Source organism: Phalacrocorax carbo, chromosome 9 (genome assembly GCF_963921805.1).
Source record: "Phalacrocorax carbo chromosome 9, bPhaCar2.1, whole genome shotgun sequence".
Classification (NCBI taxonomy): domain Eukaryota; kingdom Metazoa; phylum Chordata; class Aves; order Suliformes; family Phalacrocoracidae; genus Phalacrocorax; species Phalacrocorax carbo.
The window spans coordinates 19231871-19256601 of record NC_087521.1 but is presented as its reverse complement, the minus strand read 5'-3'; the positions used below and the strand labels follow the sequence as shown (position 1 = coordinate 19256601).

General features: G+C 43.8%; 1 protein-coding gene across 5 annotated transcripts in view; it reads left to right on the top strand.

Moving 5' to 3' along the window:
- Positions 1–24731, top strand: part of FOXN3 (forkhead box N3) — a 219186-nt gene that overhangs the window by 95446 nt on the left and 99009 nt on the right. For all 5 annotated transcript variants that reach the window (XM_064460546.1, XM_064460550.1, XM_064460549.1 and 2 more), the window contains exon 3: positions 11860–11996. In XM_064460546.1, coding sequence (XP_064316616.1) covers positions 11860–11996 — 137 coding nt within the window. The remainder of the gene's footprint in view (positions 1–11859; positions 11997–24731) is intronic.

Here is a 24731-nt window from a genome sequence, read left to right as displayed (position 1 = left end):
TATTAAAGCCAGATTCTGGAGGTTATGATAAAGCTGTAATCTGTCAAGTTTCTTTCAAACTCTCTTGGTGGTGGTGTGTTTAGTATTGCCCTGGAGAGTCTTTTGCAAGGAAAACACAGCAATTACAGAAATCCTCTTCTGTACAGTGCAGATGTCAGCATTTGTGGTCACTGAGTGTGACTATGAGGAGGAGGAGGACCCTTTGGAGGATACCAGCCCTTTTCCATGGCTGGTGCTTTGGAGCTGGTATATCTGGCTTGCTTTTGTGGGGCAAGAATGGATTTTCACACCACCAGCATGGTCAAAGGGCTGGTTACTGTTTTTCAGCAGGATTTTGTACATTATGCAGCTCTGAAAGGTAAGATTGCTGCTGTCAAAATTTTTCATCATCAATAGGATGAATGGAGTCAATTATAATGGACCTCATTTTCTAGCTATGCATTTTCCTCTGTAAGGGAGTTTGTACTTTATATGTGGTTGCTTTTCACATTCAGGTACTAATTTCCGATTACTATTTTTGTGTTTTTTCCCCTCTTAGTTCTCTCTTTTCTTACTTGCATCATCTAGAAATAGAACCGTTCATAAACTTCTGTTTGAGGAACGTGTGGCAGGGGCAAGTGCTTTAAATCATCATTGCACCATGCTGAAAATGCATTTGCATTTTGGAAAAGAAAAAAGTTGTAACCTTTTTTGACGCAAGAGTTTCATATGTAAACCATCTGCTATTTTTGGTGTGTCAAGTATGAAGGCTTCCTGTGTGAAACCGATAGAGAAAAAGATCACAGGAGACCTGGAGCAGTGACTCAGGTCACAGCAGGCCTGTTTGCATGACACCTGTGTCATCAAAATAACCTTGCTTTGGCATCCTTAAATGAGTTTTTCTTTTCTTTTTAGATGGTAGATCTGTTCAAAAGCATATTTGATCATGAATAATTTGGAGGAAAACAATTTTCCATCCTTCTGAGAATATCATACATCATCTCCTCCTTGTTCTGAACTCTTCACAACTTCAACATCTGATGTTGGGCAAGTTGTCAATTTTCATTACTGGAGACTGATCAGAAATTGTTTCTTCCTGTTTCCTTCTACTTCAGGCATGTTAAATCAGATAAATTCATACACTGATGTTTAATCACTGAGCACTAATCACCTTTGTGCAATACTGATCAGCAGCCTTTTTGTATTTGATGATCAGAATGAGTAATAGCTCGCAAGTAAACACGAGGAGTGGGAGGGTGAAGATGATGGTGCCCAATGGAGAAGTTGATACAGCTTTTCTAACTTCCAGAGGTTTCTAGACTCCATCAAACAGTGTTGTCTTCTCTTTTCCCCTCCCCTGCTCCAAACTCTTGTTCTTCTTCTTGTTCTCATGTTCAAACCAAGCACTAATCCTTCCTTTCTGTGGATGGCTTGTCTTTCGACAAGTGCCCCAGTCAGGGCTGCTGGTGCTGCTGAGGTTGTCCATGGTCTCATTTTCCAGAGGAGCCTGTCATTTCTCCTCCTCCGCCCAGCACACATGAAGCATGTGCAGGCTTCCCCGTGCAGCCCTATTTCATGGGGGCTGCCTGTGACCACTGCACTTGAAAACGACTGCTTGTGAGATAATTCAGTTAAAAAGAGACCAGGGAAAACCCAAGTAGGCAGGGCTGCGGTGTGTGGGTTGAAAGCTGCCCCCCAACCCCTTCCTCCCACTCTTTCCTTACCTGGTAAAAGACCCAGTCTGTGCCTGAACTTGCTATTCTGAATAACCTCTTCTCTGCACCCAGCGACTGATGCTGACATTCTGTTTGCTACCAGCTGAGCCAAAAGCATGCCCAGAAGAGTTCCATTTCTATTTCTTTTGGGTTTGTTTCAGTGAGTTTGCAGGCTGGCTCTCTGCTGCTGCCTCTGTCACGTGCCTTTTGATTCTCTTCTGTGAATTTGAGGAAACCTGCTTTTCCTTTGCTTTTTGAAATTGAAAATATGAACTATATATGAAATCGTAAAATCACTGTGGGATTTGGAATTGCATCTGGAAGAATGAGGTGGATATTAAACAGAGGAAGTATCTATATTGAGTCGTCAGGATCCTAAAGTATTTAGACTTTGATTAACACTCTGCTAAAGCAGAACTAGTCTGCCTGGGAAATAACGTGAATAAACCTGTGAATCCTATTCTTGCCATGCTGTAGGTTTTTTTCAGGGACTTGCTAGCTTCCTTGGAAAAAAATCTAGATTTAAATATTTTTTTTGCTTTAAATCCACACGTACCAGTGAGTCTACATCTTATTTCTCCAATGTAACCACTTTGCAGTGTTTAATAAATTATGTGCAAACTTTCAAATCTGTTTTACTGGTGGAGGTTGTTCAGGGAAGCTGAAATGCACTATTAATTATTCACTCTAAAATACACCTGATTTGAGTGGCTCATGCTGGAGAAGTTCCTCATGCCAGGCTTTGTTGCATCTGCTGCTTTTAGCATTTTACCAGTTGCAACCCATGTAGCCATGCTTGTAAAATTCCAGGCACCTAAAAAACCCAAGGCAGCAAAAAATAAATTATAATTGTCAAATCTATTTTTGAGGTACTGTGTAGAGGAAAAAAAATAGGGGGAGCCTTCTTACAGTTTTAATGAATCTGATTGCAAATAAAACTCTGAAGGCTAAGCAACTTCATCTCTTCTTACTGTTTTCATAAGCCTGTGCTTCTACAGCAAACTTAAAGTAAGAACAGGAGGAAACATAAGCACATCTGAATTAATTGCTCCCACAATGAGAAGTTCCAGTATTGTTCCTTGTAATTTACTCCACCTTGAGGATGACTTGGACGAAACCTGGCAATGTAGCTTTTTTTCTTCCCCCTGGCACTGCATCCTTCTGTGGAGGACAGTGTCTCACCTGCTTCCCTCCTCGTCCCTTTGCTGGTTGGATGCTCATCCGCTTGGGCTGGGCGCAGGCTGGTGCTGTAAGCCTGCGGGGCGGGCAAGGGGACTGGGCTTGCTGCCTGTATGGCCAGGGTGGGAGGACACGCTGTGCTTAACCTGCATGCCACGGTGTCTCCTGTTTGCACGTGCAGTAATGATGTAGTCCTGGCTGTCCCCTGCCACCAGTGGGCTGGGGCATCTTGCTGGCTGCAGCAGGAAGAGCCTTTATGCTCTTGTGTACAGGTGGGCTGCAGGGCAGCTGCCAGAGGAGACCAAAGCTACAGCTAGGATCAGGAGAGGGTGCTTTTTAGTGACCTGTGATGTGGCAGTGGGTGGAGGCAGGCAGGCAGCTTAGCAGCGTGTTCCCCATCTTTGCCCGGGTATGTAATTAATTCCCTTGCAGCCTTGAGGTCAGAGTCTCCCTGTGCAAGAAGGCTTTGATGCAGTTGAGGTGTGGTTCTGTGGCCAGCTCTTCAGAAGATGCAGGGAGAGGTTAGGGCCAAAGCTGATGATGCTCTTCCTCTGCAGCTGGGCCCTGCAGGGGCTTGCTGCTCCCTGTCTGGCCATGCATAGGTCTTGGTGGTGTGGCTCTCAGGTGGGATTTCTTGCTTGTTTTGTATTACAATAAAAATAAGATGCGACATCCTACCAGGTGAGCAAAGCCCTCTCCTGCAGGCGCTGCTGTTTTAGTGTCACCAGGGTGCCCGGTGTCTTAAGAGGGAGTGTGCTTGCTGGAGCAACTGGGTTTTGACCTCCCTGCAGGAGGCCGGTTTGCTCCTGGAGCTAAACTGGTCCTGCCCTGGTTTGCCTTCATTGCAGAGACATTGATCTTACTGACCAATATAGGAGGTGTTTCTCCAGAGTCTTGTGACAGGTTCTGGTGTTTGGGAGGAAGGAGGACTGGTGCAGGCTGCTTGCAAAGGTACCGAGTCATGATGAAGTCCCAGGTTTGTTGGAGTCCATGAGGTTTGGGCTTGTGACGTTTGGCCTGTTGAAGCTCCTGAAGCCAGGCCCTGCCCTGACGAGTTTGTGCTGGTTTGCGCTGAGTGAGCGAGGTGAAGGCTTCAAATGCAGTCAGGAAATTGCCTTATGTCGGAGGATGCTTGTAGCATGGGGTGTGTGTTTTGTTTTGCTTTCTGGGGTTTTATTCAGCTATGAGAAGGAGGAGAGCGAAAGAGAAATGACAGTAAGAAATAAGTATCTGTGAACTTAGTGGAGAAATGGGACACAAGCAGGGTAGAGTATGTGTATGTAAATGGCAGAAATAATTTGTGTGTTGACAGATGTGCAGTAATACTGAAGGTCTCTGTTGCAGGAGGATGGTTTTTCTTCAGCATGTGCCTGCTGCAGGTGATGGTGCTGAGGCTGTAGAACAGGACTCAGGATGGAGCACAGCTTTGTTACCCTAAAGAGCCCAGGGACACTTGGAAACCACAGATCCAGGCTCTCAAATAACTTTATCAAAGTGCCTGTTTTTCCCTGTCAATTCATTGTGTGCACCAGTATTAAACACTAAGCAAGGGAAAACCCTATATTAAATAAACAGTTATAGGGGGGAAACATTGCAAATCCATTAGCATTTGTCAGGTCTTCCTTATTTCTATTTTTATTTGTCACTGCTAATGGATTTAGTGCAACCTACTCCCTCCCACCCATCTCTACTAGCTGTTAACCCCTTCTCCTGGAAATTGGCTCACTGGCTTATTTCATCATTAATACAATAGTAGGCAAAAAATGACCTGCAGACCTTTAGCACAGATATAAGTGTTGAACAATTTTTGAATACCTGTGGGGTGAAGGGTTGTGTTTCAAAATTGTCACTAGGTTTTCATATATGACGTAACCATATATTTGTAAGAAAAGCCAATTTGTATTTTTTCCCCAGTTTTATAATCTAGATAACAGGAAAAGTATCAGATAACCAGTGGGTATTTAAATGAGTGCCCCTCTGACACTAAATTAGGACATCCCGCTAAATGGGTTACTGGTCTGGAGTCTCTGGGATTTTTTTTCTTTTTCCTTTTGCCATTGACTTTATAGGTGACCTTGAGCACTTAACTTTTTTTCCTATCCTTTTGTTTCTGTGTCTCCTCGATTTTCTTTTCAATAGAGTGGGGATAATTGCCCTTTCCCTGTATACACAGGAATTCTGTAGGCTGAAATGGCATTACTAATGCTACTTGCTACCTAATCTCCCTCAAATATGCTGTGTGACAGCCAGTCATGCTGACCGGCGTCCCTTCTGGGCTCTCCTGCCTTCCCAGCCCAGCATCCCTGTGTCTGTTTGATCTTGCACTTTGTTCCTCCGTAGCAGTGTCACAGCCTCTCTTCTTCAGTGCCCAGACTCCACCTAGCCTGGGGAGGCATTGGTGAACGTCTGGGGTTGCTAGGCACTAGCATGAAACAACTTTATATAGGAGCCAGGCATTGTTTAAGGGCAGTTAATGACACTGTTTTCTTCAGTTGCTTGCAGTATTTCCACGTGGCAGCCTAATAGCTTTATAGGGTGGTTTGCATATAAACTCAACAAGGAGATATTTAACAGGCTAAATGTGACTCTTGGAGTCAGGTGATAATGCAACACCTCCTGAGCCTGTTGGAGGACTCATGATGAGAGCAGTGGGAAGCTAATGTGATGTAGCAGATCCACTGTAGGTTGTAGGGAATAGTATTGTGCCAGTTTACCTGTACATACAGGTGCTGGTGTGCTGGAGGAGCAGTGGACCAGCTGTGCCCATGGTGTTGTGTGGCAGTGGGTCACTGTGACTCACATAATGACAGAGAATCATTCCAGACCTGGGGCTGAAGTGCCCCTTGTGGGGTCAGGAGCCTGGACTCTGGGGACATGCCTTGGCTTGGTAGCCATTGGCAGCAGCTTGGACTTGCTGGGTGTCTAGGTCATTCTGTAGAAGTAATTTCTGACTTCTCTGTACTCATGAGGGGGGTGCCAAGGTAAAAAAAAAATTCTTAAAAGCCCATTAATGCCTTCACTTGCGTAAAACATGAACTGTCCACGCAGTCACTCCTGTGCGGCTCTTGCAGCCATTGCTGTGAGTTGTTACCAACTGTTTCTTTGCTCTACTTGGGGCAGGGAGACAAGGCCATAGGACCTGTGCCTGTGGCTCTACTTGTGGGGGGCTCTTCAGGGTTTGTTCTCTCTCATACCTTATGCACACAAATCTATTCTGGTCTACAGCAGTATTTTTTTTTCAGATTCTGGTCCTGGCTGTTGTTACTTAAGCAGTTGTTGTAAATTCTGCAGTGACCTCATGGATATTGCTATCATCCAATTCCTTTTTTGAAATTTGCATTTCAAAAACTGGTTCACTAAAGCTTGATCCTAGAGAAACGCTTCTGTGCTGTGCTCACATGGCATTCTTGGACACCTATAGAAGCTGTACAGCATTCCTGTGGATAAACTTGTTGGCAGATCTGTGTGAAGGGTTTTCCTCAAGGCTGCTGTTGTAGGGTAACTGGGTGCAAGGCGCTCAGGATAAATATTTCTTTAGTGTAAGAACCTTTGATACCCAGTAATCTCTCCACTGTTACTTGCAAAGAGGTCATTTGCTGTAACAATAGTAGGTTTCATCTTTGCTGAGAGCAAACCATTAGATCAGTAACAGTGAATACTGACACCAAAAGGTTCCTCATCACTGCAGAAAGTGTCATTAGTGTTATTCGCAGGTCCTGTGTTAACGACTGCAACAACTTACACTGAGCTAGGCAGGGACTGATAAGTCACAGTGGTGCGATTTCAACAACTGACAGCGTGAGACTGCAGATGCTAGTTGGAAATGCCCTTTTTTTGGAGTAATGGGAAATTTCTGCTTTTTCTGCTTGTTCTTACAGTTCCTGAAGCACCCTTGTAACCAGCATCGCATAATTCTCAAAGACTGTGTACATCTACACCACTTCGTCCTGACTAGTTGCCATATGCCTAATTCATATTGCCGACAGTTTGAGTTCAGGAGAGTCTAGCAATGGGCACTCGTTCCTTCCTGGTTTGGTAGTGGAGAAGAAAAAGGACAGATCTACTCAGTGGGGAGTTGTTGGCTTGGTTTCAGTTCTGTTCACTCATTTAAAGTAGCAAGGTCCTTAACTCAAAGAGTTCAATTTAATAATTCTCAGCTTGCTGGCATAGCCTGGGCGCCTGTGCAGAGCTGTGCGGTCACTCAGGTGCTTGTGGGTCTCTTGCTTCAGTTCTTCTCCTCCCAGCCTATCCAGCTTTCCCAGTCCCAATGCATCTGTCAGTGCCCAGCATCTTGGTGTCTCTAGTTTTGGCTGCGCAGGTTTCCTGGTCTTTCCATCAGGGCTGTGTCTACCAGCCTAGCTGCCAGCTCACCCCAGCTCTCCCATCTATGCTTGCTCTCTGTCATGCCGTTTTTCCCATTCCTCTTCCGAGCTGTTTTGTGTCCAGCCAGACTCCTGGTTTTCCTTTCTCTGTGTGCTGTTTCAAGAGGTGCATCTTGGTGTTACCACAGCTCCTGCTGCAGAAGGGGAGGGCTTCCCGTTCCCCTCCCTGGGTCCCTGTATCCGTGCTGCTTGCAGCAGTCCTGGGTGCTCATAAGACCCTTTATATGAGCCAGCTTAATGAGTTTAAATGACATAAAAGTGTGCCAGCAAAGTAGTTTTCTTTGAGGAGATTGACTGAAATGGGCTTGTGGAAGAAGGGCTGGGCACATGCAAGAGAGCAGTGAGGACCAAGGAAGCAGAGGCAGCAGCTCAGACCCTTCCATCCAGTACGTCCCTTTTGGGGAATGTTCCCTTAGGGATCCTCTCGGTGGGGTACTGCTGTGAGAGGTGTGGGTGCCAGGAGCTGCTCCTCCCTGGTTGCAGCGCACTCTCATGCACATTCAAAGCAAATTTATAACTGGAGCTTCAGAAGGTACAACTTGAAATCGCCAGCGTCCCTCTGAGCCCGCATGTTTTGCGGTTCCTGTATCTGCTTTCTTCCCAAAGCTTTATTTTGGGCAGACTGTTTGTATGGCAATGAAAAGAACAACCCTGGAAAAAGTAGCGTTCCTAACACATTTCAAGTCTGTGCTAAAAAAAAACAGGGAACAAAATTCCTCAAATAAACATTTGCCAGAATTTTTATATAGACAGGGTATGTATTTTTTCCCAGCCTTGGAAAGAGCTCAATGCACAGTTTTTTTTACTGAGCTTTTGAGCAAATGATAGGTGATATGTAAGGTCAGGCAGTTAGCTGCAAGGTATATGGAAGCAAAATTTTTGTAATGAGGAGTTTTAACAGTGGATAATGCTGTTGTGACCACTGAAGGAGCTGAGAAGCAGCATTTTATTTATTTTATTTTTAAATTTCAAACTTCTTTCAGTTCTACTAAAAGGTGACCAAACATTTTTGTTTGGATCCTAATAGGTTGTGTAAAGTAGGACTTAAAAACTTTTATATGGAGTCAACTGGGAGGAGAAACAACTGGATCCTGAGTGTATCATGGACCTTTTCACGACAACACGCTGGTTTTAATTGTTGGGGGGGAATCGCATTTGTGTATTTGAGATATGAGAAAGAGCAAATGAATTAATGAGTTGGGATTTAGTATACAACATCCCAATACAATCTACATATGTATTAAGTGACAGAAAAAAGGCATAACAATTTCTTAATAGTAAAGATAATCAGGATTTTTTAAAAGGAAAAGTATTCAGTCATAAAGTTTTATGGGGTATCTTCTACATGTTGCTTTCTCTCCCCATTAGTGCCTCTGAAATAGCTTAACTGCAACTATAGTAACTATAGTCTACTCTTAAACAAGGTGAAGGGGACTCGTAGTAACACTCCCCCTTTTTTAAATAACCTTAAGCAGGGATGCAGAAGCAGTAACTGTGACAGGCAGGAGTGACGAGGGAGGTGGCTGCGCCTGGCCCTGGGAGGAGCCGGCAGCGTGTCGGGAGGTTTGAAAGCACTGTGGTGCTGACATGATCAGGGGGCTGTTATCCACTCCTCAGTCACTTGTTGCCTGGGAGACAAATGTAATCCAGGGATTCTCCCCCCCCCCCCCCTTTCCTTGCTGGTTTTTGATTGGAGCCACTATTGACTTTTGGCTTGGAGGAGGTAGTGAAGCAGCACGCCAAGTGTCATAAGATGGAAATTAATCACTAACCAATGGGTCTGAGTTCCAATGATTTCCTTTCCCGTGATTGCTCTGTATATGGGAAGACTAATGACACATCTAAACAGACAGTTAACGAAGCCCTTCTCACCTCTGACAGTCAAGAAGGATTCTTAACTAGGATGACACTTCAGTTTCCTTTTTATTTCTGCTCTCTTGTGTGATTGTGGAAAAACAAAAATAACTACCTTAAAAAAGGAGCTCTGCATGGTTGGAGAGCTTTGCCTTAAATTGCATTTGGTTTCTCTGCTAAATTATAAGTCAGCTCAGTTGCGGTAAAAATATAGTAAATCTGCCTTCCTAGTGTTACTTCTAACAAGCAGTACAATTCTTCTCAATACTTTTTGTGTGAGAGAGTTTCTGTTTTTCAGTGAGATTATTTTTGGCTCTTGCAAGAATATGGGCATGCCAAACAAATTTAGCTTAACAGTAATGAAAGGTTTTGAAGTTACTCTTCAGTAGTGACTTCATCTTGTAAGGCCCTCAACTTGAACTAACTCCGATAGGTTTTTGGGGGTAATCTCTTTCAGGTAGGTGAAAGGTGTGTCTTGGAAGTAAATGGAAAAACAGAGAAGTTTGAAAACAGTAATGTTCCAGCAAGTACAAATAAGGTAGATGGTAGCTTTTTATTTTTTTAAGCTTATCCCATGCTGTAAGGAGTAAGGAATCCAGCAAAGGTTTTTTTCCTGAAAAACGTTCCTAGTTTTGAACGTTGCTTGCTTAAAAGGAAATTTTATGTTGTTCTTGCTCTGGCTTTTGGATGGAGCATGGAAGTGGAATTTGGGAGGTTTGGATTCTATTTTTGACTCTGTCCTTTGCCTAAAAAGTCACTTACTAGGCTTATCGTGTCAAGTCTCTGGCTCATTGTTCCATGTTTAAAAGAGGGCTAAACATAGCAGTCTCCTTTTTGCAAACTGGTTTGAGACGTGTTGTGCACAGCTTCCGCCACTGACACCAACAGCGGATCTTTTGGTCATCTGCTGTAGTGCTTTACTGAGACGAAAACCCAAGAGTCTTGCTTGAGCTCTCTCTCTTGCCCCTTGAATCTTGGGCCTTTTGGCCATGCAAAGGCCCTGCTTCTCCTCGAGAGCAGGAGAACGTCTCCCCTTAGACTGTTCAGTGGCCTTCTGGTAGGGTGCCCTTGGGAAGCAAGGGGAGAGACAGGCTTGAGCCCTGCCATCCTGAAGAGGCTTGACCCCATGTTTGTGGTTCCACCAGAGCAGCGTGCAGAAGATGGTTTCCTCTTCAACCCCTCCAGCAGATGTGCTTGTTTCCGAAAGTGATCGCAGCTCTTGCGATTGTGCCAGGCCCTCTCCTTTTCTTTCAAGCCAAGTCTCATGAGGTGCTGTGAACTTGCTAGATGCTCCCACACAGCCAGCCAGTGATGTTGGGGAAGATATTTCTTTTTAAGTTTTCTATTTTTGGGGGGAAGAACTTAGTGCAGATTTGCTGTCTATAAGCTCGGAAAGGAGGTCTGTAAGCGCTTTGGCTTTTGCACTGTGTATCCTAAAGCTGTCTGTGAGGCAGAGGAATGCTTAGGAGTTGGTAGGGCTCCACAAAGATGACAAGTTTTCAGAAGGAAACAAGTGCCTGGCTTTGGCCTCCCTTGTGGCTTTAGAAAATAATATTCTACTTCTGGTGTGATATTTTGTGTGTGTGTGTGTGTGTTTGTTTGTTCGTTTGTTTGTTTGTTCATTCCTCGACACATGAAACTGGGGGCCTTGCTCCCCTGACAGAGTTGGAGTTGAGAAAAGAGATGGTCCTGGGTTGGAAAGCAGCTAGAGGCAGTAGTGTGGCCTCCCCCACCTCTTCCAGAAAAGTCAACATTTACCGAAAATCTTATCATAACACCTTGAAAGACTGCCAGTGGAATTCAGTCTGTAATTAGAATTAGTGTTTGTTTTTACGTATGCTCAAGCAGACCAAGGCTGCTCCTGAGCTATCGTTTTGTATGTTTTCATAGCGGAGCCAAGGGAAAGTTGTTTTTCTGTTTGTTTGAGAACTCGCACAGAACAATTCAAAATATCTGCACCCTGACCTCTGATGGGATTGAGACAAGAACTGAAATTGCACTGCTTGTAAAACTGCAGAAGAAATACTGAATTTTAGTGTAGTCTTCACATTACAGATTGACTGCTTGAGTTGCTCCATGTGTCCAGAAAGGGTAATTACAGTAACTGTTGTTTTAACAGATCACAATTTCACAACACCCGTAAATGGTTTAAGCTCTGATTATACTGTGGGCTTTTTTTTTTTGTTTTGGTTTGGTTTTTTTGGGTACTTTTTTTTTCCCCGTAAGGGAGAAAAGATGATTAATTTCCTCTTGTAGTGTAATGGCACTGATGTCATGTGGTTGAAGGATTAAGTCCTTTTATTTTTAAAACAGTTGCTAGGGTGTTTAAACCCCTCCTTTTTAGCCCTGTTTCTTGTTAGTATAACAGCAAAAGGAGAAGAAAATCACTTTCAAAAAGAGCCTACTTCTTTTCAAAGTGTCCATTTAACAGTAACTGTAGCTTCTTATTTTTCCAATAAAGGGTGATGGGGAAATTGCCAGATATTATTACATCATATTAACTAGTAACGGGTGGGGGGAGCAAACAAACATTCATTCTGACTTTTCTCCCCCCGGAAGAGTGATTTAAATCATACGGTCGCAATATGTTATTAATGGAGCACCCATCTCTGGCAAGCAAGCTATTGTTCACTTCTGTCAGACAAAAAACCCAAACCCACTGCTTTTCCTGACAAATACTGCTAAATAAATAAGGCTATGCCATTAGATCAAATATTTGATTTTTTTTTAATTCTTTTTTTTCTTTGCAGAGTATTGGAAAGGGGTCCTTATGGTGTATAGACCCAGAATATAGACAAAATCTTATTCAGGCTTTGAAAAAGACACCCTATCACCCATATTCGCATGTGTTCAATACACCTCCCACATCTCCTCAGGCATATCAAAGGTAAGAACTAGATGCATTTTACAACTCTAAATGTTTTCATCCAGTGTTGCATATGAACCTTGGGTAAGACATTAAATGTAATTAAGCAATGCCATTTGGAAATGTGCTAGCAAAGAAAGCCCAGGAGCGCTGGCAGCAGCCTGGCCTTGCCCAGCGTGGGTGTGGGACGCCTTACCTGCCCGTCCCCATCCCTGTGCCCCTGCGTGGCGGCAGCGAGTCCCCGGGGAGGAGCCCGCAGTCCTGCTCCCGCGTGAGCCACAGAGCCTTTTGGCAAAAGAACACCTGAAATTAAAACGTGTATAAGCAAACGGAGAGCTCCAAAGGGTCGCTTTTCCGCCTTGTGGCAGGTGAAAGCACGGTATCCTTGCTCAGAGGAGGTGGGCTCGGTTTTTCCCCGTGTGTGCTGTGGGGCCTGTGCTGCCTGTGCAGCCGTCAGTCCCCACGCGAGCCCCAGGTGACTTAAACAGCCAGTGTTGTAGTTAGGGCCTCCCTGCGCCCAGCGCCTGCCCTCCAGGCTGTCCCGGAGGGGCGTGGGGAGAGCTATAGCCATTCCTCTGCCCTGCTTCAGTGAAATAGGCGCAGGGCCAGGTTTTTTCATTTGTTTTGCATTTGGTTTTGATCTGGCTGTTGCTTATGACTAACAGAAGCGAAGGAAGATAATCTACAACTGCCAGCCACCAAGCGGGGAAGCGGCCACCGGTGTTTGACACTGCTGCTTTCTCCTTGCTGCTAATACAGAAGTTGTTTTCTTCGCTTTTTCCAAATGTGGCAGCGTGTCACAGCCGGGTCAGAAATGCCGGTCATAGCCAGCGCTGTCTCGCGCCCCACATAATCGGGAAGGCGTCATTAGCCAGCCGTAGGAGGGCCCAGCAGCATCGCCAGGACCGGGTGACTGGGGTGGCTCTCGCGGGGTTTGGGCGGGGTGTTTCGGGCTTTTTTTCTTTTTTTTTCTTTTCTTTTTCCCGGAGCAGTTTCAGCGTTTGTGGTGAGGCCTGGCGGGGGGGCGCCGGGGGGAGGGGGGAGGGGGCGGGGACCCGGGGCTGGCGCGGGAGAGGCCGCCGCCGCCCGCGCGATGAGCGTGATGGTCGTCGCGGCAACGCGGGCGTCTCCCTGGCAACGCGTATCCCGGGCAGGTGCCGTTGCATCACGGGGCCGCGCGGCGCTGCCGGGCGAAAGCGCCGGCCGTTGGGGCACTGCCGCGCGCCGTTGCCGTGGTAACGGGTAATCCTGCGGGGCAGCGGCAGACCTCCGACGCTGCTTTGAAAATCGGGCCCCTGCTCCGGGCTTGGTGCTCCGCGGCTTGCAGGGGCTTGCTGGGGGCTGGGGACTTGCAGGCGCCGGGGTCTTTTCCCCATGTTCTGAAATGAGCGGCTGTCTTGGGGTCAGCCAGCAGCAGGAGGTGACAGGAGTTTGGGATTTCCCGAAGCAACGCGGCACCAGCAGTACAGCTGCAGTGCAGATTGCTCTATCTTGTGTTTCATGTGGAGCTCAAGAAAAATATTTTCCGTAGTACCACGTTTAGGAGGGATTTTTTCACTTTTACTTCTCCCCTGCTCCCAGCGATCCCACAGCTACTGTGCTTTCCAGAGGGACAGAAAAATAATTTGAATAATGGCATTAAAATTATTTGTGTGATTGAACAAGGCTTGTTTCCAGAGCCTCACTATATCATTTCTATTGTCTTTTAAAGAGTATTCTAATAATACCCATACAGATTTATTCAGAGACTCTCGTATCAAGTAAAAGTGTAATGCACATCTGAAATAGAAATGGAGGGATTTTGATCCCTTCTAATCCCTGCAAGCAAAAAAATCCAGCAAACACACGCAGTTGAAAGCAGGAGCATCTCCAATACTTTTACGCTTGCAGTGATTTTTGACTTAATGGGTTGGGTTTGCCAGAACCGCTGTGCAGTGTGCCGGCAGACGTTGCCCGCAGGAGCGCACGGATAGCTTTTCCAGGTTAGGCTGAAGGAAGTGATGCAGCAGCGCTGGCGCGAGCTGAGCTGCCCTTGCAGGGTCGAGCCCGTAGGGACGCCGTGGCTGGGTGCTGGGCATTAGGGAGCCTGCCCTGGGGCAGCTGCCCTGCATCCTGCACAGCTGCTGCCTGCTGCTCTCCCGTGCTCCCTGTGTGCGGCAAAGGGTGCTCGGGGAGCCACAGACCTCGGGCAAAAGTCAGGCTGCCCTCTTCTAATGGGGTGGGCGGCCAGAACCCGTTGGCCTGTTTTCATGTGTGGGAGAGGAGAGGTGTGCTGGCACGTGCCAAACAGCATGCGATTCAGGAAGGTGCTTTGAAAGACTGCCTGCTTTCGCCGATGCCCAGATGTAGCTGGGCAAATGGCAGAGCTGTCTCCTGAGCGAGGGAGAGGGAGGGTGCTCTACTGAAACACCTGCAAGTGAGTCCCAAAACTGAAAGGGAAACTTCCTCTGCTTGGAAACTGTGGGATGCCAGAGCTGCTGTTACACTGCTCGTGCTGCCAGGCGCTTTCGAGACTTCCTTGTCGTGACTGCGTCACAAAACAAAGCGTGGCTGCGGGAGCAAGTGCCTTGCAAATAGAGGCCTAAAGGAGGTCACAGTTTGTTTGAAGAAATTGTGGTCTCACTGTTATTTTTAGCTGGATATCTTTCAGCAGTCCCACTGTCAAATAAACTTAATCTTCCCATGGTCTTCTAAAATATTTATTCATCTACTAATGACTGGCGAAACATCAACACAGGCTGGTCTAGGCCATCAGTAACTGTTGAATTAATTTAAATATGCATTGGCAGTTACACGGCGAAATCATTTTTTCGAATATATTTCTGATATATTCACAAGGAGTTGAACATCCCCCATGCCTTTGGAAAAACAGTAATCCCGCATGTATGTGATTGCTTTCTCATGTGTACAGAGACTTTGGTAGTGGTAGGAAATGTAAATCCGCTCTGCCATCGTCGGATCTCCAGAGCAATACATTGTCATAGTAACAAATTCCAAGGGAAATTTTTCTGATAGTGAAGATAATACGTCTAGAAAAAATCTTCGGGTGGCAGAGGTTTTGCTGTCCATCCATCTTACCATGACTGAAGCCCACAACTCAGAGTGACTGTGTCACCTGATATTAATGAAATATGTCTGGAACCAGATAATTGGCTAATATTACTCCAGCCTCTAGGAATGGGATTAATCGGAGGAATTACAAGGTTTATAAGGATCAGTTGGTGCGATTCCACAGGGGCAAACCGACCTATTGCTTGTCTTCATCAGACGTTTTAAAAGAATAAGGATACACAAATGAATTGCATGTTCTCTTCAGTATCCGCATAAGCAGCTTAGGGGTGAACTGAGCACAAAACGGAGGAATGTACTGTAAAAATATCCCAAGCAAGATGATTCCTGAACAGACAAATTCTCTTTTTCTGAGCAGAGTTAACTACATCAGATAATTTAGCTTTACAACCTCACTAGAGCATCCTGCATAAACATAACAGAGACGACCTTTTATGAAGGAGTTTTACGATGTGAACCCACACATTTGGGTGGCTGAGTCAGTGTTATATTAGTATCGTTTGAGATTAGACATATGACTCAAACCAGGAAGCTTGGATTACATTGGGTTCCATGTGCAGACAACCATAGTTTTTGGGGAAAAAGCAACCTTGCAGTGTTTGTACCTAAGAAGAAATTTCAGAATACAGTTGTCTGAATTGCTGCTGCATTTCAGGGTGAAGAAGATAATCTTTAAGCCCTAAGAAAAATAATATAGCAATGCAAATTATTTAATTGTAATTGGATTGGATGTGTTTTCTTAAAAAAACAAAACTCACATCAAACAAAAGGATTTTTATGTAGTTCTAACTGAAGCATATATTATGTCATTTACGATGAATTTCAAGGGTGAACTGATACTAATACAGTGTTCTAAAGAAAAAACTCTCCTTGGTGTGGAAAAATTGGTGCTTTAGTCTAATGTGTTTCTTTTTAAATATTTACAATTGTGTTGGTAATAGCAACCATGAAATACAGTTATAGACCCAAACTCTGTTAACTGACTACATAAGTCAGTGCCCTGGTACTTCATTTGTATGTTCTATTTCCAGTTTTCTGACTCTAACTGAACTGTAGGTAGAATTTTTTCTTCTGGTATGCTTTGAGGACATCTTGAAATGGGTTTTTCTTTCTTCTGATGTGTTACATCAGGCTAGATCTCAATTGTTTTCAGCAGTAGAAGGAGAAATACTGGCAGGAAGTGTAATGTAAAATAGAAATTATTCGTTCCACAGATGATAAGAAATTGTTGAAGATTTGGGTGACCTTCTAGGAGTGTTGACTGTATCCCTTTATAGACTCGTGGAGCATTTTTCCACTGTTTTTCATTTTTTCCAGCATGTTTTGCTAATTGTAGTTTATTAAAACAATGGCAAGCATTGACACATCTGTCCTAAGCTGCCGTGTAAGTGATGAAATTGCAAACATGCCTGAGATAGAAACTGAAGACTGGTTTCTTTCTTGCATTGCCCTAGCCTGCCTGTTTGTAAAGGCTTCACTGGGTTCCTTGGTGCTTTGCTGCTTCCCATTGAAACAGGCCCTTGGATGAGCTTGGTTGGTATGTTCACCATAAGAAGGATTGAGGTGCCAGTTAGTCCCAAACTAGACTTGAGCTTGGCTTTGGACGCGGAGTTCTCCTGTGCACTTCAAAGCACTTTAGTCAGAAAAATATTCTGCCTCTTCTAGCAGGCATCGCTGTGGTTTTGCCAGGCTGCCCTATGTAGAGAGGGCTTGAGTCTTGTAGGGCCGGAACCGACAGGAAAACCTGTAGCAAAAACTCAGCTGCAGCATGATTTTGGTTGTCGGAGATTGGAGCCGTTCCACAGTCAGTGTACGTGGTGCCTGCCGGTTGTTGGCAGAGCGGGTGCTGCAGAGCCACCCCGCTGCGCTGCTGGACTCCCAGCTGGTGCTGCAGCCTCAGCGGCTGGCAGGCACCAGGCCTCGCAAGGAGTCAGCAGAAAACCACCTCTGTTTCTTGTGTAGCATCAATTCCCAGAACAGTATTTCATTTAAATGTGTGTGGCTTTGTGATCTGGTTTTTCTTTCTCCTTCCCTTTTTGAAGTGCATGGTACAGGGATAGGTCAGCGGATCACAGAGGACCTGCAGGTTCGTGAGTCACCAGACATTTTATGAAACTTTACTAGTCCAGGATTTGAAAAATTTGGAGTGGCTTTTTTTTTTTTAAATTTAATTGAATGTCTCTTAGCACTATTTCCTTCTGCTGCTGGTGGCTTCCATAAGAATGCTATGAGCCCCTCAGATGTTCATCACTTCTCCAGCGTCTTTTGATACCTGTTTCTGATAAAGATGTTTTTCCTTACTCTCTACCCCACAGGAGAGAATAAGACAAGGGGACTTTGTGATTATGATCCCCTATCTAACTTCTGAAATGTCTTAATAGAGACATGATGAAAAATTTGTGAAACTTGGATTTCAGGAAGAAAGTGTTAGCTGCCAGGACCTGCCATCGCTCCAAGCCCTGTGAACAGCAGGAGAGGTGGCCTGGGCACGTTTACATTTGGATTTGAACTAAAAAAACCCTGCATTTACCTACTTTGAGACTGAAAATTCACAGTCCTACCATTCTTAGTCCTAGTTTTCTGCTTCCACCTCACCAGTATGAGTCCTCCCACCTTGCCGTGAGGAGGGCGAGTGGTGGCCGTGCCATGGCAGCTCCTGGGGCACCCCCGCGCACTGCTGCAGCCATAACTCCTCGTGCAGTCGCTGCCGGCATGCAGTTTGCATATGGCCTGCTCAGGATGGGGAACTTCGAAGCTGTTACACGGATGTGAAACAGACAAGTGTTCCTCACCAAGGACGGCTGGTGTAGATCAGCTGCTTAGGACACTGCTGCTACGGGAACAAGTCCTTCAAATATTTGCAGGTTTTGGCTTTACTGTCAGAAGCTTCAACCTTTCGCAGTTGTTTACTGAAGCTAAACCTGCATCAAAGTCAATATATTGTAGGTTATCATTCTGGACAATGTATCAACACTCTTTTTATCCATACACTTCGTAAGTTGAGAACAGAAATGATCTTTCTGTTTCTGGATCAGAAATGATATTCACCATATGGTGAGGCTGGTGAAACATACCTTCTCCCATTCACTAAAAACTTTGAAGCACTGAAAGACACTGCAGGGTGTCCCCCTGTAAGAAGGGGTTTAGAAAATAAGTTAATTGGTTGTCATTTGCAGTCTGGAAACATGGATTTAATTCTGTATTACTGTTTTTACTTTCAGTCGGAAATGGAGCTCACCATAGCACAGTCTAATATTAATTTCTGTGCACGCTACAACCCCTTTATCAAGATTGATGTAGATACTTCACTTCCAGGATTGAGTCAGAGTAAATTTTCTTCTCTTGGTGTGGTGTTAAGGCAGAGTTGTTGGGGAGTTTTGTTTTGCTGGTTTTGTAGTTCAGAGATCACAGGGAACACAAGTTCTTCCAAATTGTGCCTTCTGACACCATAACGTCTTGATTTGAAGAGCATCTATACTTTGGGATTATGCTGCTTCATTTCTATTTTCTGGCAAGTTAGAGAGCATTGGTTCCACTTGATGCCAGGTGGGAATAGCAAAGAAAAAAAGGAACTTTTGCTTGAGTGAATGTCTGTGATGCTATTGGTACACAAATATTTGAGGATTTGCCAGTCCAGGACTTGTTTTCTAACATATTCTTATTGGCCCTCTAGCTGGTAGAGTTCTGTGATATGGGAAGTATCCTACTGAGCCTAGTTTCTGGAAACAAAACAGATTGACTCTTACCTTTGAAGGAAATTTTCTTGTACATTATAGTATGAGGGAAGTGGAGGAGAGGGAGATAAATTTGGAAAGGTGGCAGCAGAACTTGGACAGAAAAAGAATAGCAGAAAGTCCGAGTCCACCGTCTTTCACACAACAGTTTCATGGATCCTTTCTGCAGCACCCTGTGTTCAGCAGGAATGGCTGGTGGAAATACAAATAACCCTCTAATCATGTCTTCATTCCTCTCAAAATTGGATGAATGCTTCTGAGCCTTCTCAGCTGAGATGTTGTCAATTCTTTCTCATCCATACCCCCAAAATAGTGCAAATGTCTTTCCCGTTTGCCAAATACATACAGATTTGTTTGAGTCTTTGTTTTGGCTGCATGTTTGCAGACCTTTGGTAAAGAACTGTAAAGCAGCATCCTTAGCCTGTCATGTTTCTCTAGATGCCAGGCAAACCCCAGCTCCTTGCATTACATTGTTATTATTCATAACCCCATTTGTTGAATGGTCTTCCCCTTCCCAGTTACTTGGCTTTTTAGGCTTTTTTTTTCCCCTCCCCCTCCACTGTGCCTTCTATAGATGAATATAGCCTTATTACAAGGATAGCTTGGAATGGTACCATACGTATTTCTACTTCAGTTCATGGGAAAAGGAAAGCCTAGGGATGTGTTTTGAAAATTTGGTTAGTTTGTTTGTAAATCCCTCTCTATCTGTGGGTATTTCCCTATGAAAATTATTACAGTAGCCTCATTGATAGAGCTGTGAATTGTTGACTGCAGAAACTTGTAAGCACATAGGTGCTGTGCTTCTGAGATGGTCTTTTGCAACTCCCTATCCCTCTTCTTTGCTGTCCCTAGCGTGTGCTCTTGCGCGGTTAGGGCATGCATTGTACAGTGCATGGGCTGTATGGTATAGCAAAAAGCAGAGAGCATGGGGCACACCTCTGCTTTGGTTACTTGGTGGTGTTCAGTCCATCTCTCACCCTTTGTCCCATTAATAGCCATTGCCTCACTACTACAACTGCAGCAGTTGCGTGGATGGGAAAGCCTGTGTAATGCAATTCAATAACAGTTCACTGACATGTTAGCAGTTGAAAACTAGGACTTGAGAACAAGTGTTTGTGTGATGAACAGTGGCTGACACGAGCATCACATGTGTTAATCATACAGTATTACAACAGTGGAAGTCATCCGACTTCTCTATTTGAAAACATAGACTCATGAATTTTGGGAAACCAGAAATAGTATCATGTTGTCTTGCATCTTATTGCTGTTGGATTCAGAAAAGGTTGGGTTTTTTTTATTTCAAGAATTAATTTTTAAAATTACTTTTACATTTTTTTTTCTTTCAGATTTTCTTCACATTTCTGTTAGTTATTGGACTTCTTTCCTTTGGTTCCTTTAGTGAGAAGGATTTACAGGGAAAGTCACTTTACTTGCAGTTCTGTTGTAAGACTGACATTCTTATAACAGTTTCTAATGTCATATTAATAGTAATAAACTTTATATGGGTAAAAAGTTACAATAATTTTGGCATCTTTCTCTAGATGCCAGGCAAACCCCAGCTCCTTGCATTATGTTGTTGTTATTCATAGCCCCGTTTGTTGAACAGACTTCCCAGTTACTTGGCTTTTTAGTTTGTTTTTTTTTTCCTCCCCCTCAGCACCCCTTAGGGAAGGGGTGGCTTTTGTGTAGTGGTTACTCCTGTGATTTTAAGGCGTTCTGTAGTTTAACTCTTCATTATTTATTGAATACTTGTTTAGACTCATAGTGAGGTGTATTGACTGTTTCCAAGAATTGCAGCTCTGTCTTAAACAAAAACCTGCATGGACCTTTTATGATTTTACCTAACATTTGAATGGATATTAGGGAATAGAGAACATATTTATAGTGTGATGGAGCGGTTGCAGTTTATGTGAAACTCCCAGTATTTGTGTAACCCACTTGTTCCATATGTAGTGTCCTTCTGCGAATGTCAGTTCTGCCCATGGGTTCAGTGGCCTTGGCTAAGGAAAGATTGTCTGCTCGGCAGCCTCTCATTGTGTTGGGACAGTCTGCTTGAGTCCAAGAGCTGGAGGAACTGGCTACAAGTGACCAGGCTTCTCCCCAGGTCATAAATAAGGTGAGAACTGTACCATAAAAAACCTGGTTTTCTATAGAGAAATTTCCTGGGAGATGAGTGTGGCCAGTGAGAATCAATTCCTCTTTTCTCTGCACAGTGTTAGTGAGCAGGGTCCTGTTCCGTTGCTGCTCACAGTGTGACTGGAAAATGTTGACAAGGTGGGGTCCAGGTGATCGAGGTGGCTCATCTGGCCTTGGGTTACCCATCAGAGGTAAAAAAATGAACTAGACAGTGGACCCTCAGCCTGGGCTCTGGGCCAGTGGGCAGCAGATTGGGAGATCTTCAGCTTCAGAGGAAGGTGGACTGACATCAGAGCTTGCAGACCAGCTGGTCTTTGTCCCAAACAAAATCCTACCTGGCTTCCTCGTCTCCCAGGCATAGGAGGCACCTGTGTACTAAGCGAGGCTTGCTGCAATAGTGCTTCCAATTATTTTATACATAAGGTTAGAAGAAAAGTGCAGTTGCATTTCATACCCCTGTTAGGTGTCCCTGCCTGTGTATCTGACCCAGTATTTCTCAAAGTATCAATCAGTCTTTCTGTAAATGATTTTTTTGAAAAGCATAGTTGTCCTAAACCTGTAGAGCTTTTCCACTATCATATTGCAGTGCCAGTGCCCCTAAATCTTAAAGTGAAAGGCAGTTCTACTTGAAAGCTATTTGTTTAGTAAATATTTATTCTCTGATAAAAAGCTCAAAACAACTTTCCGCAGGTTGGGCTTTTTCAATCTTTATTAGCCAACACACTTTTTCTGGGATATGTATGGTATCCCAGCATATAGTTATGTGTATATACAGTAGGCTGATAGTGTAGTATCTATGTATAGTTTGGTATGCTTTCTGGAGAATGCAGGGTTTTTAATTTGTTTGAAGAAACTAAGTTTTGGGATAATTTTATTTGTTAATATTTGAATGCTTGAATAGTGATTTTTTTTCATCATCATTGCTAGTTATGACTTCACTTCTGATGTCACGAAACCTCAGCTCAGGGTTGGAGTTGCCACAGGCAGGTTGTGATTAGTGACTGTGTTTTTTGTGGCTTTTATAACTCTTCATCACCATGATACCTGGATTTCTGTTGTATCCAGTTTTTAATGTGTGTGAATCTGTCCTCTGTTTGTATTATCCTACCATGTAAAAGTGATATCCCTTCCATTATGGTGGGATTCAATTTTGTACAAACAGAACTAATTTGCTAGAGTTGTTTCCTTTCACAGGGGCTTCCATGGCTCAGAGGAGTTAAAACTGATAAGTCTTAAACAGTGTTAAAATGTCTCATTTTGAAGTTTTAGAACAAAAAGCATAGAGCCTTTTCTCATACTGAAATTTTCTTACACTTGGGTTTTGAATCTTGCCTTGGAAAAATCAAGCTGCTTGTTTTATCAGAAAGGAAGTACTTATCTAAAAAACTGGGTTTTGGAGGAGGTGGGGGGTCTTTCGTGGAGAAATTTCCATCCTCAGCAAAGCCCTGCACAGCTGGGAGGAGACTGCCTTCCCCACACATTCACCTGTTTGTCCCCAAGTAAAAAGACAGGAGGTGAGAACTACAGCTGTTTGCTTGTCCCATGTGTTTTATGCTACAGTGGCCAGATAAAATGTTCCTTCCCCTTTCCCCTTGCGAAACAGAAGCGCTCAGGACTTGCACTTATGTTTTTTTCAGTAAAGCCACGATGAAACTCTGAAGGCTGTATTTGATTATTTGTACTGTATGTTTTGACTTAATTTTGGGACCCCCACAGTTATTTAAAGAAAATCTGTCAAGCAATTTTTGGAACATCTAAACATAAATGAGAATTAAGAGGCTGTGTTTTAGATAGATTTCAGGAAACTCTGGTTTTGGCTTTTTTTTCTGTTCCAGGTGGCCCTGAAGGCAGCGTGTATGTGTGGGGTGCTTGTTGGTGGCATTTGTTCTAAAGTGCAGCAGTTGCCTTTTTTTTTCCTCTCCTGGTTAAGAAAGGGGAGAGGGAGGTTTAGACAGTGTGTAAATTAGTGGAATTTGCTGCCACAGGAAAAAGCTGAGGCTAAGGATAACGTAATAGTCTCCCAAAAGGTAGAGTATCTGGAAGAGGATCTAGGACTCATGGGATTTTTAGTTTTAAATCAGTCTCCCTGATATTTTGAGTCCTTATGGGCTGTAGTAACAGGCAGAGATTCACCGTGCTATGCCACTCTTCAACTTTCTGGAAAACTTCCATCTCTGGCCTTGCGTCACAGAAACCCTGGACCAAACAGGCTGTTGGCTTCATCCAGTTTGGTGGGTTTGATGTTGTTATACTTCTGATAAGATTCCCTGTTTTGAGTCTGAGCCTTTTTTCACCTATGACTGTATGTTGTTCTAGTGATAAGTGTGCAAACCTCTGGGGCGTTTCAGTGCACAAGTATATGTATGTACAGTGCACTGATGTCAAAAGGATGCCAGGGAAGCTGCTCTCTCTTGTGCTTAGAAACAAAATGTACTGTTCTAGTGCAGGTGACCTATTTCCATTATAAAAGAGTAAATACTCACACAACAGTGATAGGAGAATTGCTTGAGACAGCTAGTCTGAGGTGGGTTTGTGTAAGCAGTTTGACTAGCAAATGCATTAGAGAAGTTCATTTGTTGATGAATAACTTGCAGATACCAGAAGAGGAGCACTGGTAAGGTGCAGCCTGGCTCTGCTGCTCAGGGTGAAGTTGGTTGGGTTGTCATGTACACCCGTGTGTCTGTTTACAAAGAAGCATAGTTAAAACACCTCCGTGCTTTCAGATCGTTTTCTTCTTTGTGAAAGGGGAATGGCTGAAGAGATTGGCCATCTCAGATACCAGTGTGGATCAGAGCTTTATAAAAAGATCTTTCCTTTCTTTTCATCCTGACTCATTTCTTCTTTGTTGGCAATCTCCTCCTGTTAATTGCCAGAACTCCCTCTTCGGGCTCACATGTATGCTTCAGTTATGTATGGTAATTTTTCATTGCTCTGCTCTTAAAGCATCCAAGATTGCACAGCCAATGGGTCTTGCTAATACAAATGTAAATGTATTTCTTTCCTGGCTTGCTGTAGCATGCGTGCACTTGTTAAATTTTCTTTTCACTAGCTTGTGTGTCATATTTTTGGAATTAGAATCAGTACTATGTGGACTTTATTTGTGAAAGTGGAATAAGTGTAGTTTACTATTCTGCCCTTTTCAAAGGTAGTAGTCAGTGTCCAACTTTATACAGCTGGTGGTATTTTGCATTTGTTTCTTATGGCCCCGTGTACCTGACTGCTGTTGCCAATTGTTCTCTGTACTGGAGTTTTTGACCTCACTGATGGGTCTCTGTGTTGTCTGCCTGGATAATATAAATATTGCAGAGCTCTACGCCTCTCATTGCTTTTTTCTTTAACTACTTTTATCAGGAGTCCATTATATATCCTTCCAAAAGAAATTTCTGTTCAGTGGTTACAGGCTTGATGGAAAACTTCCTAAGGTTAGTTTGAAGAACTCAGATGCTTGGAACAGCTCTTTTTGACGCTTCAACTTCAGTGTTTAGAAGTGTATACAATTCTGGGTTTTAGTCTTGTGTGAGTGTGGTGGTGATTTTTAAGACAGAATATGTGAAATTTGGAAAAATTAATTGCACAGTAATGCAGATACTGAAGACTGAGTTATTAAAAATACAGTGATGCTTTGAAATGTCCATGCAGCATTGGGAATTCATAACTGATGGCAGTGCAGGATGTAGGTCCTTGTAAAAGTATATGAAAAAGAGATGTAAATTTAGCAAATGCAGGGTTATTTGGGTGACATTAATTTTTATGTTTGATCTGGATTAGCAGATGGAGAAAAAATGTAAGCAAAAAGGAACTGGGTTACTTCTAATTA